A 12,137-nucleotide genomic window follows, 5' to 3' on the forward strand; every position below is an offset into this window, starting at 1 on the left:
GAAGGCCTGGGGATGGGAGAAGTAACCCTCTCGTTGTGAACCCACCCACCTTCTGTCTGCATCCGGCAGGAGCTTAAAGAAGAAAAAAAAGAGATTTGAAATCAGGCCTCCATCAACTCCCAGAAGCTGTAGCCTTCTCTACCTGTACCCTAACCTCCCCATCTGTTCTGGTTCCAGAAGTTTAAGCCAGGTTGAACTCCCACCTCTCCAACCTCTAAATAAGCACCACAGAATGAGTTTGAGTGAAAAATTCACTTTAATAATCCAGCTTCAGCTCAGCTGAGAATGTCCCCTTCTCGAGTGCAAGAGAAGTCTTTCCAAGAGGCCTCAATCCACTAAGAGGTTATGGCTCAGAGAGGGGAACAGCTCAAAGAAGCCCTAAAAAAGAAGGCAACAGGGGATATGGAATTAGTGGAGACCAGAAGGGGGTGCCCCACCACTCGCCACCCACCAAATTAGGCCCCAGCAAGAGAGCAAGGCATAGTTGCTTCACCTACACTTGACAACTGCCCAAGTCTTCCCAACCCTGATCCCCTCTCTGACCTTTCATTATCCTCTGGGGGCTGACCAGGGCCCCTGAACCTTGAGAAGAATGGGGACACTTCTTTTCCTACATGATAGCACCAAGACAGCCAGCCCCATGACATAGGCCAGTCACTTAGTGATGGTGATGTTGCCCCAGCAACCAATCCAGGCACTAGAGGAGGAAGAAGCCCAGCTGCCATGGTGATGGGTGGGGTGGGAGTCACCTTGAAGAGGGTGAGGGTCTGGAGCACTCCTGTGGTGCAGGCTGTCTCCCGGATGGAGTGCATGGCCAGTTGAGGGCTGCCTAAATCCAGTACCCGCAGCCCCAGCCGAGAAGCCAAGATAGGTCCAATGGTGGTCCCACAAGGGGAGTCATTCCGGACCATGAGATCCTGGGGGAGAGGAAGAGAGGTTCATGAGTAACATGTGATGTGTGCTCATTGAGGCCCAGGAGGAAGTCACCTTAGAACTGCAGGGCTGAAAGGGGCCTGGTAGATGGTCCATTTCAACCTCCTCGGAGAGTGGATGTGACCAGCATAAAATCACAAAGCCAACACGAAAGGGCAGGCCCAAAGGACAGTACATTCTGAACTGGTCCATTCCCTCCATTTGCACTACCACCTCTTTAGTTCCAGGTACCAACATCTTGCCTCCCACAAATAATCTATTCCCCAAATAGTAGGCAGGTAGATTTTTAAAAAATGTATGTATCCTTTATGTTGCCGTGTTCCATAAAATGCACTCCTCCACACACACACACACACACACAAAGAAAAACCACTCATTTTAAAAATATTGCTACTGGCAATTTAAAACAATTTCTTTATATCCTGGTAAAAAAAAAAAGTAAATAAGAAAAATCATAATATGATACTAGACATCAAGACTTTCTGTGTAAAGGAAAAGAGAATTACAAAGCCGGATAAACTAATAACTTCTTTTTTGAAAAATGAGAATCATGGCATTAATTCATGATTTTAAAATATGTATTTTTTTCCTAGCCATGTCCGTAGAAATGGCCCCAAAGCATTTCCCCTCCAATAACAATGAACACTCATGGTGCCAGACCATAGCCTCTAAAATCATTATTTATCAAAAGCTCCCAAGTTGGGGGAGAGAAATGAACAACAAGAGCCTGCAATTTCTTGTTGTGCCCAAAAGCAAGAAAGCCCTTCAGAGTCATGACAAAGAACACAGAAGTTATGTCCAAAGGGCCCCCACCGGTCAAAGTCATGAAAATTCGAGCCCAAGATAAAATGATTATAGTGGACCAGCTCCACATTGAATCAACAAAATTGAACTAACAAAAAGCTATGATTCTGTATGATACTGAAAGAAGGAAAAGGAAAAAAGCCCAAAACCCTCTTATTTGTCAGCATGTGGGGCAGATATTAAAACATCTCACCTTGAAAGTTGGTTATTAAAGGGAAAGAATTTGTCTTGTCTTTCCAGCAGGAACCATACTTCACAATAACCAACTAGTCCTACTGGAAGGGGGAAAGTTCCACTTCACAGAAGAATGACAGCTAATATACATAAAATGAATAAAAGAATGGGTGGGGACACTTTTCAGTAAATTCTAATGAAATTATCGATTTAGGCAAGGATTATCAACTGGTGTTAAAACCAGACCCAGCTGTTTGATGGGGGAACTTATCACTTGTATAGATTACTGTCCAGTTAAAAGAGGAAAACCTCCCTGTGGTGGAGGGATGGAGGTCTCCCCACCCCAATCTAGTGATCAATCTTATCACTAAGGGTGAATTCCCCAGATAATATGTGTATGATGCAATATGAAGGACACACTACTCATGATGTCTTCTGGCCAAAAATGTTTAACTTGAATCCATCAAGCCTTTAGAGAGGAATTCTAGATTACAGGAAATACAGGGGCTAGAGACACAAGCTCAAAGACACCACGAGGAAGCAACCAGACAAATCCAGAAAGCGATGGACTGATCAGCCTGGGTTCTTCAACAAGTCAATGTTGTTTTTAAAAAAAGAAAAAAAGGGGAGGGGCTGTGCTAGACTAAAAGACATTTAAGCAACAGAGCAACTAGATATAATGCGTGCTCCTGAACTGGATACTGAGGTGGGACAAACAACTGTAAAGAATATTTTGGGGATAACTGGGGAGAATTAAAAATAACCTGTGCATTAAATGAGATACAAATTTATTGAAGCAAAAATTTACTGAAACAGAAAGGTGGAGAATATTGAGTGAAAAAAAGGAAGCAAAAGATATATCCAAAATGATTTCATTTTTTAAAAATGTGTTAAGTATATACATGGGAAAAAAATCTGGAAGAATATACACCAGTCTCTGGGGATGAATGTCTCATTTTCTCATTTCTACTTGTATTTTCTGAAGTACACGTGGCCTGTGCTTCTGCCATAGGTTATTAAAGAAAAATCCGCTAATGTCTTCCCACAGCTTTATAAGAAACTCCAAACACCCTTCCCTGGCCTGGGAGGCCCTGCAAGACTGGCCCAGGCAGGCTTCTCCCCCTCCTCCTCCTGTTCCCACCCTGGCTCTTCCACTCTGGCTCTGTCTCCTCCTAGTAGACCAAGCTCACTCCTGTCCCTCTCAGGACCTTTGCCCTGGTTCCCTCTGGCCGGATGCTGTACCCCAGACTCAATCATAATCGCCTTGTTCTCAGTAGTTAGGTCTCAGTTCAAGAGTCAACTCCTCAGGGAGGCCTTCCTGACTGTGGAACAACTCAGCTCTACGAGGGGCAAGGTGGGGCTGTGCAGCAGAGAGAGCCCTAAGCTGAGAGCCAAGATGCCAAGGGTTCTAGTCCTGACTCACCAGGACCTGCCTGCTATGTTTGTCATTGGACCTCCTGGGCTCCAGTCCCTGATGTAAGTATTATCCTGATATGTGTATTATATATTACATATCTCTATCTGCACCCCACCCCCGAGATGGGCCATTGCCAAGGCAAGAGTGACAATGAGAATCTGGAGCTCCAGGCTTCCCAGTCCTGAACTTCCATTATAGAAACCCCACAGGGGAGCTGGGGGTGCTGGGTGGGAAAAAGGCAGGACTAACCCACTATGTGCCAGTAGCACACTGGACCTTTAATCCTCACAGAAATCTAGCAGAATAGACGTCATTATAAGCGCCATTTACAGGTGTGGAAACTGAGACTCAGAGAAGTTAGGAGACGAGTCCAAGGACACAGGAGCAGCACCATGGCAAAACCAGCACTGATCCCATCTCTGCCTATGTCCAAACCCCATTTCTCCTCACTCTCCTGGGACCACCTTCCACTGAAGATTGACTACCACTAAAGACTGTCCTCACCGGGGGACCATCTGCTTGTGCCCCCCAACTCCCTCCCTCCATCACCCCTTCCCCCAGGCAGGGCCTGCCCTCACCTGCAGGGGCACCCCGACATTTTTGGCCACCTCTCGGATCAGGGCCTCTGAAACCGCATTTGAGGCGTAGCGTTGCTTGCTGTTCACTTTGATCACAGGGCCCTGGGGAGAGGGAAACCAGGAGGTGACAGTGAGGCAGAGATGCATGACAGGCCCAGAGGGAATGAGATGGGGCCCGGAGCCAGCCATGCCTCTAAGTCCCTAAGGAAAAACAGGAGCACCTCACCTTGTGGAATAAGGGCCGGTGGTTCTCCTCATGCTTGTCTCTGTAAGAGACAGAGAAGGGCTGGGGATGGCAAACAGGAACTGGGCAGGTCAACAGCCACCATCTCTCCCATGGCAGACATCACCAATGGAACACAGCATTCTCTCCCACCCAGCCCAGCAGGACCTCAGAGTCATGCTAAACACAGTGTTCCAGGCAGCCTCTAGCAATAGATGGAAATAAATTTGTAAATAGAACCTATTCATATGGGTTAAGCAATTACATGACTTTGACCAAGTAGGCCTTGGAACAGTCAAAAGGACGTCCCTAGTGAACCTCTTGACCTAATGAGGAGGAAAGGGGAGAGGCCAAGGTGCAGGATGAGCCTGAAGGCAGGTTACACTCGGGTCTCCAGCTGCGTGAGGACTGCTGCCTGGCCCAGGAGACTTACAGGTAGTTGGGGTGCACAGCATGGGCCATGTCTGCGCTGATCATGTAGGACTTGGGTATGGCTTCTTCAAAGGCTGTCAGGTGCTGGGGTGAGGCTGAGATCCTCCGCAGCACCAGCTCCGTCAGCAGGGACTGTGCCCCCTGGGCGCTCTCCGACCCCACCTGGTGACAGCAGAGACCTGGCCCTAGGGCTCTGAGCTCAGGACCTGAGCTGGAGGCCAGGCAGAGGGGCCCAATGCCCAGAGTGACCTAGTACCCCACTGAGCCCGTGGGTGGGGAATGCAAGGTTATCAGCAACTTCCCCAACCCTGTGCCACCAAAAACCTGATGGTGAGTTGGAGCCAAACTAATCCTCAGCCATCTCTGGGGCAGAAATACCACTTTTCTTCCCATACTGGTCTCCTTCCTTCTCCCCTGACCCTCACATCTAGGGCTCAGCATAGGTGACCCAACTCACTGGTCAATCTTTCTTTATGCATGTGACACAGACTGCTAACTATCCAAAATCCCTTCTATAACAGAACACCTGAGCTGTAGCTAAGCACACGACCGCCTAGCTAGAGATGACCTACCTAGCCTCCTTTGCTTTAAACTTGCCATGCTAAGTTCCATGGAATGCAGGCAGTGACGAATGCCACCTCTGGGTCATGCCTTTAAAAGGATGGGAGGACACTCCCCCTTTGCCCTTTTCTTCCATCCTAACTTAGTATAGACATGGTGGCAGGAGCTGAACAGCTATCCTGGGTCATGAGATGGAAGCCATGTGTTCGGGGTGGTAGAGGCCCGTCCTGTACTGCTGACTCTGACCTGCGCAGCTGTTCAAGCTCTGTCACAGCATCTAAGCCTGCTCCTGAGCACAAGCATGCATAGTAAGGACCCACCCTGTGCTGAGCCCTGGGGGTATAAGAGTGCAAGAGCTGAGTCCCTGTCCTCGAGGAGCTTACCACGTGGCACCCAGAGGGACTTGGGAGGTGTGGTCATGCTAAGAGTAGGCTGAGCCAGAGGGGACACCAAGCACTAAGGAAGCTCACGCAGTATCTCTCATGTCTTTGGAGCCACCAGAATAGCCCTGGCTCCCAGGGGGTGCCGGGCATGGCAGGCTACAGAAGACTCCCCAGAATGGACCCTCCCAGAACCCTCCACGTACCTCTTCGTTGTCGTAGAGGGCAATCATGCGCACGTGGGGATCCACAGCCAGGGAGGCAGGGGATGCACAGGAATCGATCAAGGCCTGGTTTGAGGAGGGAACAAGAGCATCATCTTACCCCCTTCTTCCTCTGTAGCTCAGCCCACGAACACCTCAGAGGTTCACACTTGCCCACCCGCCTCCCATCGTCATGGCTGGAGTGAAGCGCCTGGGCTATCACTGGCCTGCATCTCTCAGGGTGCGGCCTGGTGGGAGAGCATGTGCGGGACCTTTTCAGTGGGATGGGAGAAACACCCCTCTGAGTGTTCTTGTCCCCCACACACCTTCCCACGCAAAAGGCAGGAAGATGTGGAAGACAGTGGGGGTTGGGAGAGGGCTGAGAATCCAGGGAAGTCAAAAGGATCACACAGATCACGTCAACTCATTGGCCTTGGTGAAGAGACTGAGGTCCAAAGAGGTGACCGTGACTCCATCAAGATGATATGACTGGCTGGCTGGCTGCACAAGTGGATTTGGGTCCCAGGTGTGGCTCTGGTCTCAATTACAGCCCAAAATTTGTCTCCAAGAGAACAGGATAGGGAGCAAAGGAGAGCATGGAAAGGGCAGAGGGAGGCGCGGGGGCAAGAGGTGAGAAAGAGAGCAAAGTGACCAGGGTAGAAAGGTGGTGGGGAATAGCAAGGTAACTAAGAAGAGAGACCACCCCACTGAGATCCCAAGGCACAAAGATGGTGGGGTGGGCTTAAGCCAGGGGTTGGTGTGGGTAGGGGAGATGGAGGTAGATGACTCTGCCTTATCGGATACTGGGGCCTTTCCTTTGAAGCAGAGGTTAACTTAAAGGAGAAGCAGCAGGAGCAAGGTTAGGACAGACACTGTGACGCCCTAAACCACCTCTTAAGCCTTCCCCCAGCTCAGCTCCTGGCTCTAGGGCAGTGCAAGGATGGGGCCAAGATGAGCGGTGCTGAGGCTGCAGCATTTAGGCCCCACCGCATGGTCTAACCCGCAACAGCAGATGGCGGGGGCAGTCAGTAGCCTTCTCATGACCCATAGGGCTGGAGGCGGCCCCCCACCCTAATGCTTCACCTCTCCTGGTGGTGTGTGCTCCTGTGGGTACCCCGGCTCCTCACCTGCAAGGCACAGAAGCAGCTGTGCAGATTGTCCAGCCGAGGGGCAAAGATGAACTCCTCATAGGCGCCACCCAGGACCTAGAAAGACAGGACAGCCTGACCTTCAACTCCTCTCCCGGACTCACCCTCTTGTCCCTGCTCCCAAGGGCCTGAGCTTGAGCAAGTCTCCTGGTTCCTTGTGTAACCTCTCCCTGACTCTGGCCAAGAGCACTAGGGCCCACTGTGCAGGGCTGAGCAGTGAATGGAGAAGGGGCCAGGCTGGAGCTGAGGGACGGGAGAGTGGGGGCCTGTAGTTCCCGACCAGTTCCTGTGGGACAGGAAAAGGGAGGGGCTAGACAAGAAAAGAAGAAGAGCTAGGGAAATAAACAGAGGAGACCAGGTGAGAGACAAGCTTAGCACACATTTAAACAAGGCCAAACATCCAAAAACTTAGCAATCTACTGGTGGCAACTGGGAGAGACACGAGGACCAGCTCCAGAAAAAGGAGGGGCCACATCCAGGCTTCTTGCCCTCGAGGTTTGGAGCCAGCATAGGTAAAAGTTGACAGGGACCATTTGTAATAGAAACTCCTAGGAAATACGTGTTAAGGTTGATTCCCAGGCCCCACCCCAGGTAGTCTGAGTAGGCAGGTCTGGAGTGGGAAACCCGCCCTTTTTGAGAATCATGGCCCTGGAAGCAGAGTGGGGTGGTGTCTACTGCGAAAACAGGGATGAGAGCTGAGAGTAATTGGGGGACTGGAAGAAGCAATGAGCACTTCAGGGGACATGCTGGGGCAGGCAGGGATCCCAGAGGTCCCCATCCACAAGTTCCTGCAGCCATTCCTCACCGCAGGCTGAGTGTCTGCAAGACACAACTCCATCTCCAAGATGTCCTCGGGGCTCAGCCCCAGATGGGCGCAGAGAAGGGACATGAGGACTGAGTGGTGCCGGTCATCCTGCAGGGCAGAAGGATGCTAGAAGGAGGGTCTGCCCTTCCCTCTCTCCGGGGACCAGTCCCTTCCTCACGGCTTACCCCTCCCCATGAGCAGGGGACTCTTACTGCAGAATTGAGAGGGCCTGGCTCAGGAGTCCCCTTCTCCAGCTCCTCCTGGACTGCTGTGGCCAGAATGGGGACTCTGTGGGAAGACAGAGAAAAGAGTGTGTTGGGAGGGCTGGAGGACACAGCAGGGCAGGACACCCTTGAGCTCAGGCATCCCCTGATGGGGAATTGCCCTGGTCCTTCGATTCTCAGCTTGCTCCCTGCCTGGCAGAGCTGTGAGAGCCTTCGGATGTCAACTGGGTCCCAAGAGTAAAACCTGATGATGGCCACCGCTAGGTAGTGGTCTCCCAGGTCCAGCAGGGCCCCTTCCATCACCTGGTGCCACACCCTATCCCTCTCAGTCACCTCAGCCCTCGCCCCAGTCTCACAAGTGCATCTCCATGTTGGGTCCAAAGTTCTCGTTGACATTTCGCTGCAGATGGATTGCGAGGTGTGGGATGCGAAGAATGGGCCGGTCCACGTGCACCAGCTGCTGCTCCAGCCGGCCTGAGGTAGGGCACTGTGGCCAAACAGGAGAGGTCAGCCATGGGTGCCTCCCAATCACAGTTGGTTAAAGCCCCCACTTCACCCAGACTATCCAAGGTGATCCTCTGACTCAGATTGCCTCCACCCCCCTTCCCCAAGGGGCTCTCCATAGGTTCTCTGAAGAAAGGTGGCAGTCAATCTTTAGGCAGCTGAAGCTGAGAGCCTCCCAGGTCCAAGCCCAGTTCCCACCTTGACAATGACACGTCCAGCCAAAGTTAGGTCACGGTCAAACCAGGTGCTCCAGATGCCACCACCATAAGTCTCCACACCAACCTGCTGGAAGCCCACCTGGCTGCGGCGGGACCGCCGTTTCACCTGAGTGGGAAGGTGGAGAATGAGAAGGGAAGGCCACATGACATGACTTGGAGACGAGACAGACCGTTTACAAGCTAAGTGACATAGAAAGGCCCCAAGTGTGGAGGAAGGGGGCAACAAGTCTTCTCTGCACTGCCCTTGATCCCTTCCCTCCCCAGCAAGGCCCCAGTTCCTTACCCGGAGGCAGGGGCTGTCTGTGTGGGCCCCAATGAGGCTGAAACCATTACCAGGAACATACTGGCCTCCCACAGCAAAAGCGATGATGGTGGAGGAGTTCCTGGTCAGGAAATACTGGGGTGGGGGTTTTGAGTTGGATTAGCTAGCCAGCTGGCACACAGGACTTCGAGACCCAGCCTAGGTCCCTGCCTCTCTGCCCCCACCCCACCCCAGTACCTTGCTCTCGGGCTTGATATCCCAGCTCTCCGTCTCCTTGAGTTCACGGAAGCCAGCCTGGAGGAGGCGGCTGCGGCACTCGGCCACGGCTGTAGGTAAAGAACTCTCTCATAGCGACGATGGAAACCGGTAGGAGGCACACGGACCCCCACCCTCCTATGCTGCCCTGGTCACTTACCGTGGAAAGGAGAGGGACTCCGGTTCACGAACTTGAGGAGTTCTCGGGCCGCGGCCTGCACAGCCTCTTTGCGGGCCCTGCCGCTCATGGCCACCTAGGGGTGGAGGCGCTTAGATCCTATGAAGTCTAGGGCCCCTAACCTATCATCTAGGTTCTGGGGACTCCCCCCGCCAATCGCCCCGAAGTGACCACTCCAAGGCTCAGACCTCTGCTTCTGCCCCTTTCCCCATCGAAAGACGCAGATGTCGGGCTGTTCCCCCGTCCGCAAAATACTTGGGTCCTCCAAGCAAAGTATCACAGCCCCTGCTCCGCTCCCCGCCCAGCTCGTCCCAAGACGGCCCGCCCCCCCAATCCGAGCTTCAGCCTTGTCCCCTAAGTCCCGCCCCCAAGTGCCCCACCAGCGGAAAATCCCAGTCAGTTCCCAAACTCCGCGCTCGCAAGCCGGCCCCTAACTCTGAGCGGGCCTGCACCACGTGTGCGACCCCATCTCGGAACCAAAGCCCAGTTCTCTAGGGAACACCCCACCCAGGTCTCTCCCAAGCCACCCCTTAACCCTAGAAAGATAAGGTCACTTGGGGCCGGGCTTTCGGTTTCTCTTAGGGTCGGGTGCAGCCCCCATGTCAGCAAGCGCGCTGCTAAGCTTGGGCCCACGTGGGCGCCCAGCCGGGTTTGAGATCGAAGTTCGAGCTGGGCAAGGAGTGACCACCGACCTGCATAGCCTTTCGCGCGGGCCTGCGTCCGCTCGGCCCGCCCCCAATCCCGCGACCCGAACCGCCCCCGCCGCTCGACCCACCCTCCTCCGCGGCGGTGACGGGCGCCCTCTGCCGACCCGGAGGTGCTAGAACAGCGGGGAACCGCCTGCCCCCACCCCTACCCGGGGTTAGGAAGTCCGCATAAAAACACCGGGCCAGCTCACCTGGTCCGACGGGTGCTGTACAAAGTGCTCTCTCTCTCCACAGGCACCCTGGTGATAATAAAAGCCACATGGGTAGTGCTCATGGAGCGTTCATGAGTTTTAGTTTTATGATAAAATTTAACGTGCTATCTCGTTTAATCTTCATCCCTGCCCTGTCAACTTTGTATCTTTAGTGTCCCCATTTATACATGACTAAATCGAAATACAGAGAGAATAACCTGTCCAAAGTAGTAAGTGGCAAAGGTGGGGTTTGGACACAGTTAATTTGATTTCTGGCTTGGAACCACCCACTCTCAGATCTTTTCTGGGCCCTTTTCTTTTCTTTGTTTGAAGTATAGTTGATTTACAATGTTGTGTTAGTTTCAAGTAATTCAAATATACATATGTTCTTTTTCAGATTCTCTTCCATTACAGGTTATTACAAAATATTGGATATAATTCTTCTGGGCCCTTTTCTTGGTAAACGTTATGTTAATATGGGAGGTCCCTAAGGGATGGAGAAATGAATGACTTGCCCGAGATCACACAGCTGTTTGGATTCATCTGGGATTTGACTCTGGTATCTGTACTCTTTCCACTTCTTAAAATGATAGGGAAAAAAAACAAACTCCATATGTTCTTGGAGGCAGTTCCAATATTCCTATGTCAAGAGTGGTGAGTAGCAATTTAAAAAACCCAGGTACCTGCTTTGCCATCAATTCTGATCAAGACTCTTGGTGGCCTCTAGGTTCAAAACAGGGTTATTAACATTCCAGAGATTACAGGTCAATGGAGCAACCTGAAGTTTATGTACTGAGGTAGGAATGTCTGGAGGATTGGGGAGTAGTTGGAAAGATCCTGTAGCCCTCACTTCAAAGTTGTAGACATTGCCATGGAGTGTTCAGGACTATGCACACTAGGTGATGGTTTAATTCATGGCATTCCCAGCCATTTATTGAAATGTCATTATGTATAAAATTTCACTGCTGAGTGGGATATGGAGAGAACATTCTTGTTCTCTGAGGAGCCAGAGGCTGGCTACTGGGGAAAGGACACATTCAAGGACAGTGAAAAGAGCTGAAACGAGTACAACATATAAGGGAGGGAGGCTTAAAAATGTTCTCCTAATCACAAAAAGAGTACAAGTTGACAACATTGCAAATCAACTAAACTTCAATTAAAAGTAAGTGCAGATAAAACTTAATTCAAATCACAAAAACATAAAAATAAAAAATTAAAATGCATTGTTTGATAGTTTAAAAATAGTGCAGGTTAATGTGAGAAATTCAAATATCACCAAAATGCAAAACTTAGTGAAAGTAAACATTTGATAAATTGAACATCCAGTCTTAATAAAAATAAAACCAAAATCCTCTTAAGAAACTGGAATATAAAGGATAAAGGAGGCTACCTGCAGAAATCTACAGCAGACATTACTGGGGAAATACAGAAGTGTCCCTGTTCAAATCAGAAGCAAGGTACTGATGAGCTATTATCACCAGTAGTCAATGTGGACCTGCAGTCAGAGCCAGGTCCACAAAACATACAATTACATACACAGAAAAGCACAAGCTGTCGCCGTTCGTAGATGATATGATTAAATAGAACCTCCAAGAAAATAGACTGATAAGCTGTTAGAACTGATAGAAGGAGTGTCCTGTATGGTAATCAACTAGAAAATGTAATAGGAGAAGGGGCTTATTTACAAGAATAAAAAGTACTATTAAATTCCTAAGAATAAGCATATACATAACCCAATCTCACTGTAACCAGGGAATGCAAATTAAAAATGAGATACCATTTTTGCCTTGTCAGATTAGCAAAAATGAAAAAGATTGGTAATAGCAAGTGTTGGAAAAGGCTTGGGGTGATGTATGCCTTTCTACCTAGTTTCTGTGATGTGAACACTCCCTGTGGCCAATTTTGGGCTGCCAACGTGAACTGACCATGGAGTTGGGAAG

General features: G+C 50.6%; 1 protein-coding gene across 2 annotated transcripts; it reads right to left on the reverse strand.

The window, feature by feature from the left end:
• Positions 1–237: 237 nt before the first annotated feature.
• Positions 238–10,051, reverse strand: DNPEP (aspartyl aminopeptidase). Of its 2 annotated transcripts, none has more exons than XM_031452240.2 (15): positions 9,992–10,051; positions 9,282–9,375; positions 9,104–9,192; positions 8,888–9,001; positions 8,585–8,710; positions 8,239–8,369; positions 7,871–7,946; positions 7,659–7,766; positions 6,833–6,910; positions 5,709–5,792; positions 4,563–4,723; positions 4,133–4,172; positions 3,907–4,008; positions 750–917; positions 238–378 (listed from the first exon to the last, which is right to left on the reverse strand). In XM_031452240.2, the coding sequence occupies exons 1-15, from the start codon at positions 9,995–9,997 to the stop codon at positions 328–330; spliced, it is 1,428 nt and encodes a 475-aa protein (XP_031308100.2). In that variant the 5' UTR covers positions 9,998–10,051; the 3' UTR covers positions 238–327. The 2 variants fall into 2 exon arrangements, with proteins under 2 accessions (XP_031308100.2, XP_010986678.2); XM_010988376.3 differs by lacking the exon at positions 9,992–10,051 and adding an exon at positions 9,488–9,602.
• Between the last annotated feature and the right edge of the window lie 2,086 nt (positions 10,052–12,137).

The sequence above is a fragment of the Camelus dromedarius genome, chromosome 4 (assembly GCF_036321535.1).
Source record: "Camelus dromedarius isolate mCamDro1 chromosome 4, mCamDro1.pat, whole genome shotgun sequence".
NCBI classification, from domain to species: domain Eukaryota; kingdom Metazoa; phylum Chordata; class Mammalia; order Artiodactyla; family Camelidae; genus Camelus; species Camelus dromedarius.

What these genes read in the sequence shown, in the direction of transcription:
- DNPEP (XM_010988376.3), bottom strand. Translation starts at nt 9,511, where the DNA reads ATGGGGAAAGGGGCAGAAGCAGAG. An exon ending in CAGACAGCCCCTGCCTCCGG is followed by an intron (nt 8,711 to 8,887) that starts GTAAGGAACTGG and finishes CTTCCCACTCAG; the next exon opens with GTGAAACGGCGGTCCCGCCG. An exon ending in CAGGCCCTCTCAATTCTGCA is followed by an intron (nt 7,767 to 7,870) that starts GTAAGAGTCCCC and finishes TCTGCCCTGCAG; the next exon opens with GATGACCGGCACCACTCAGT.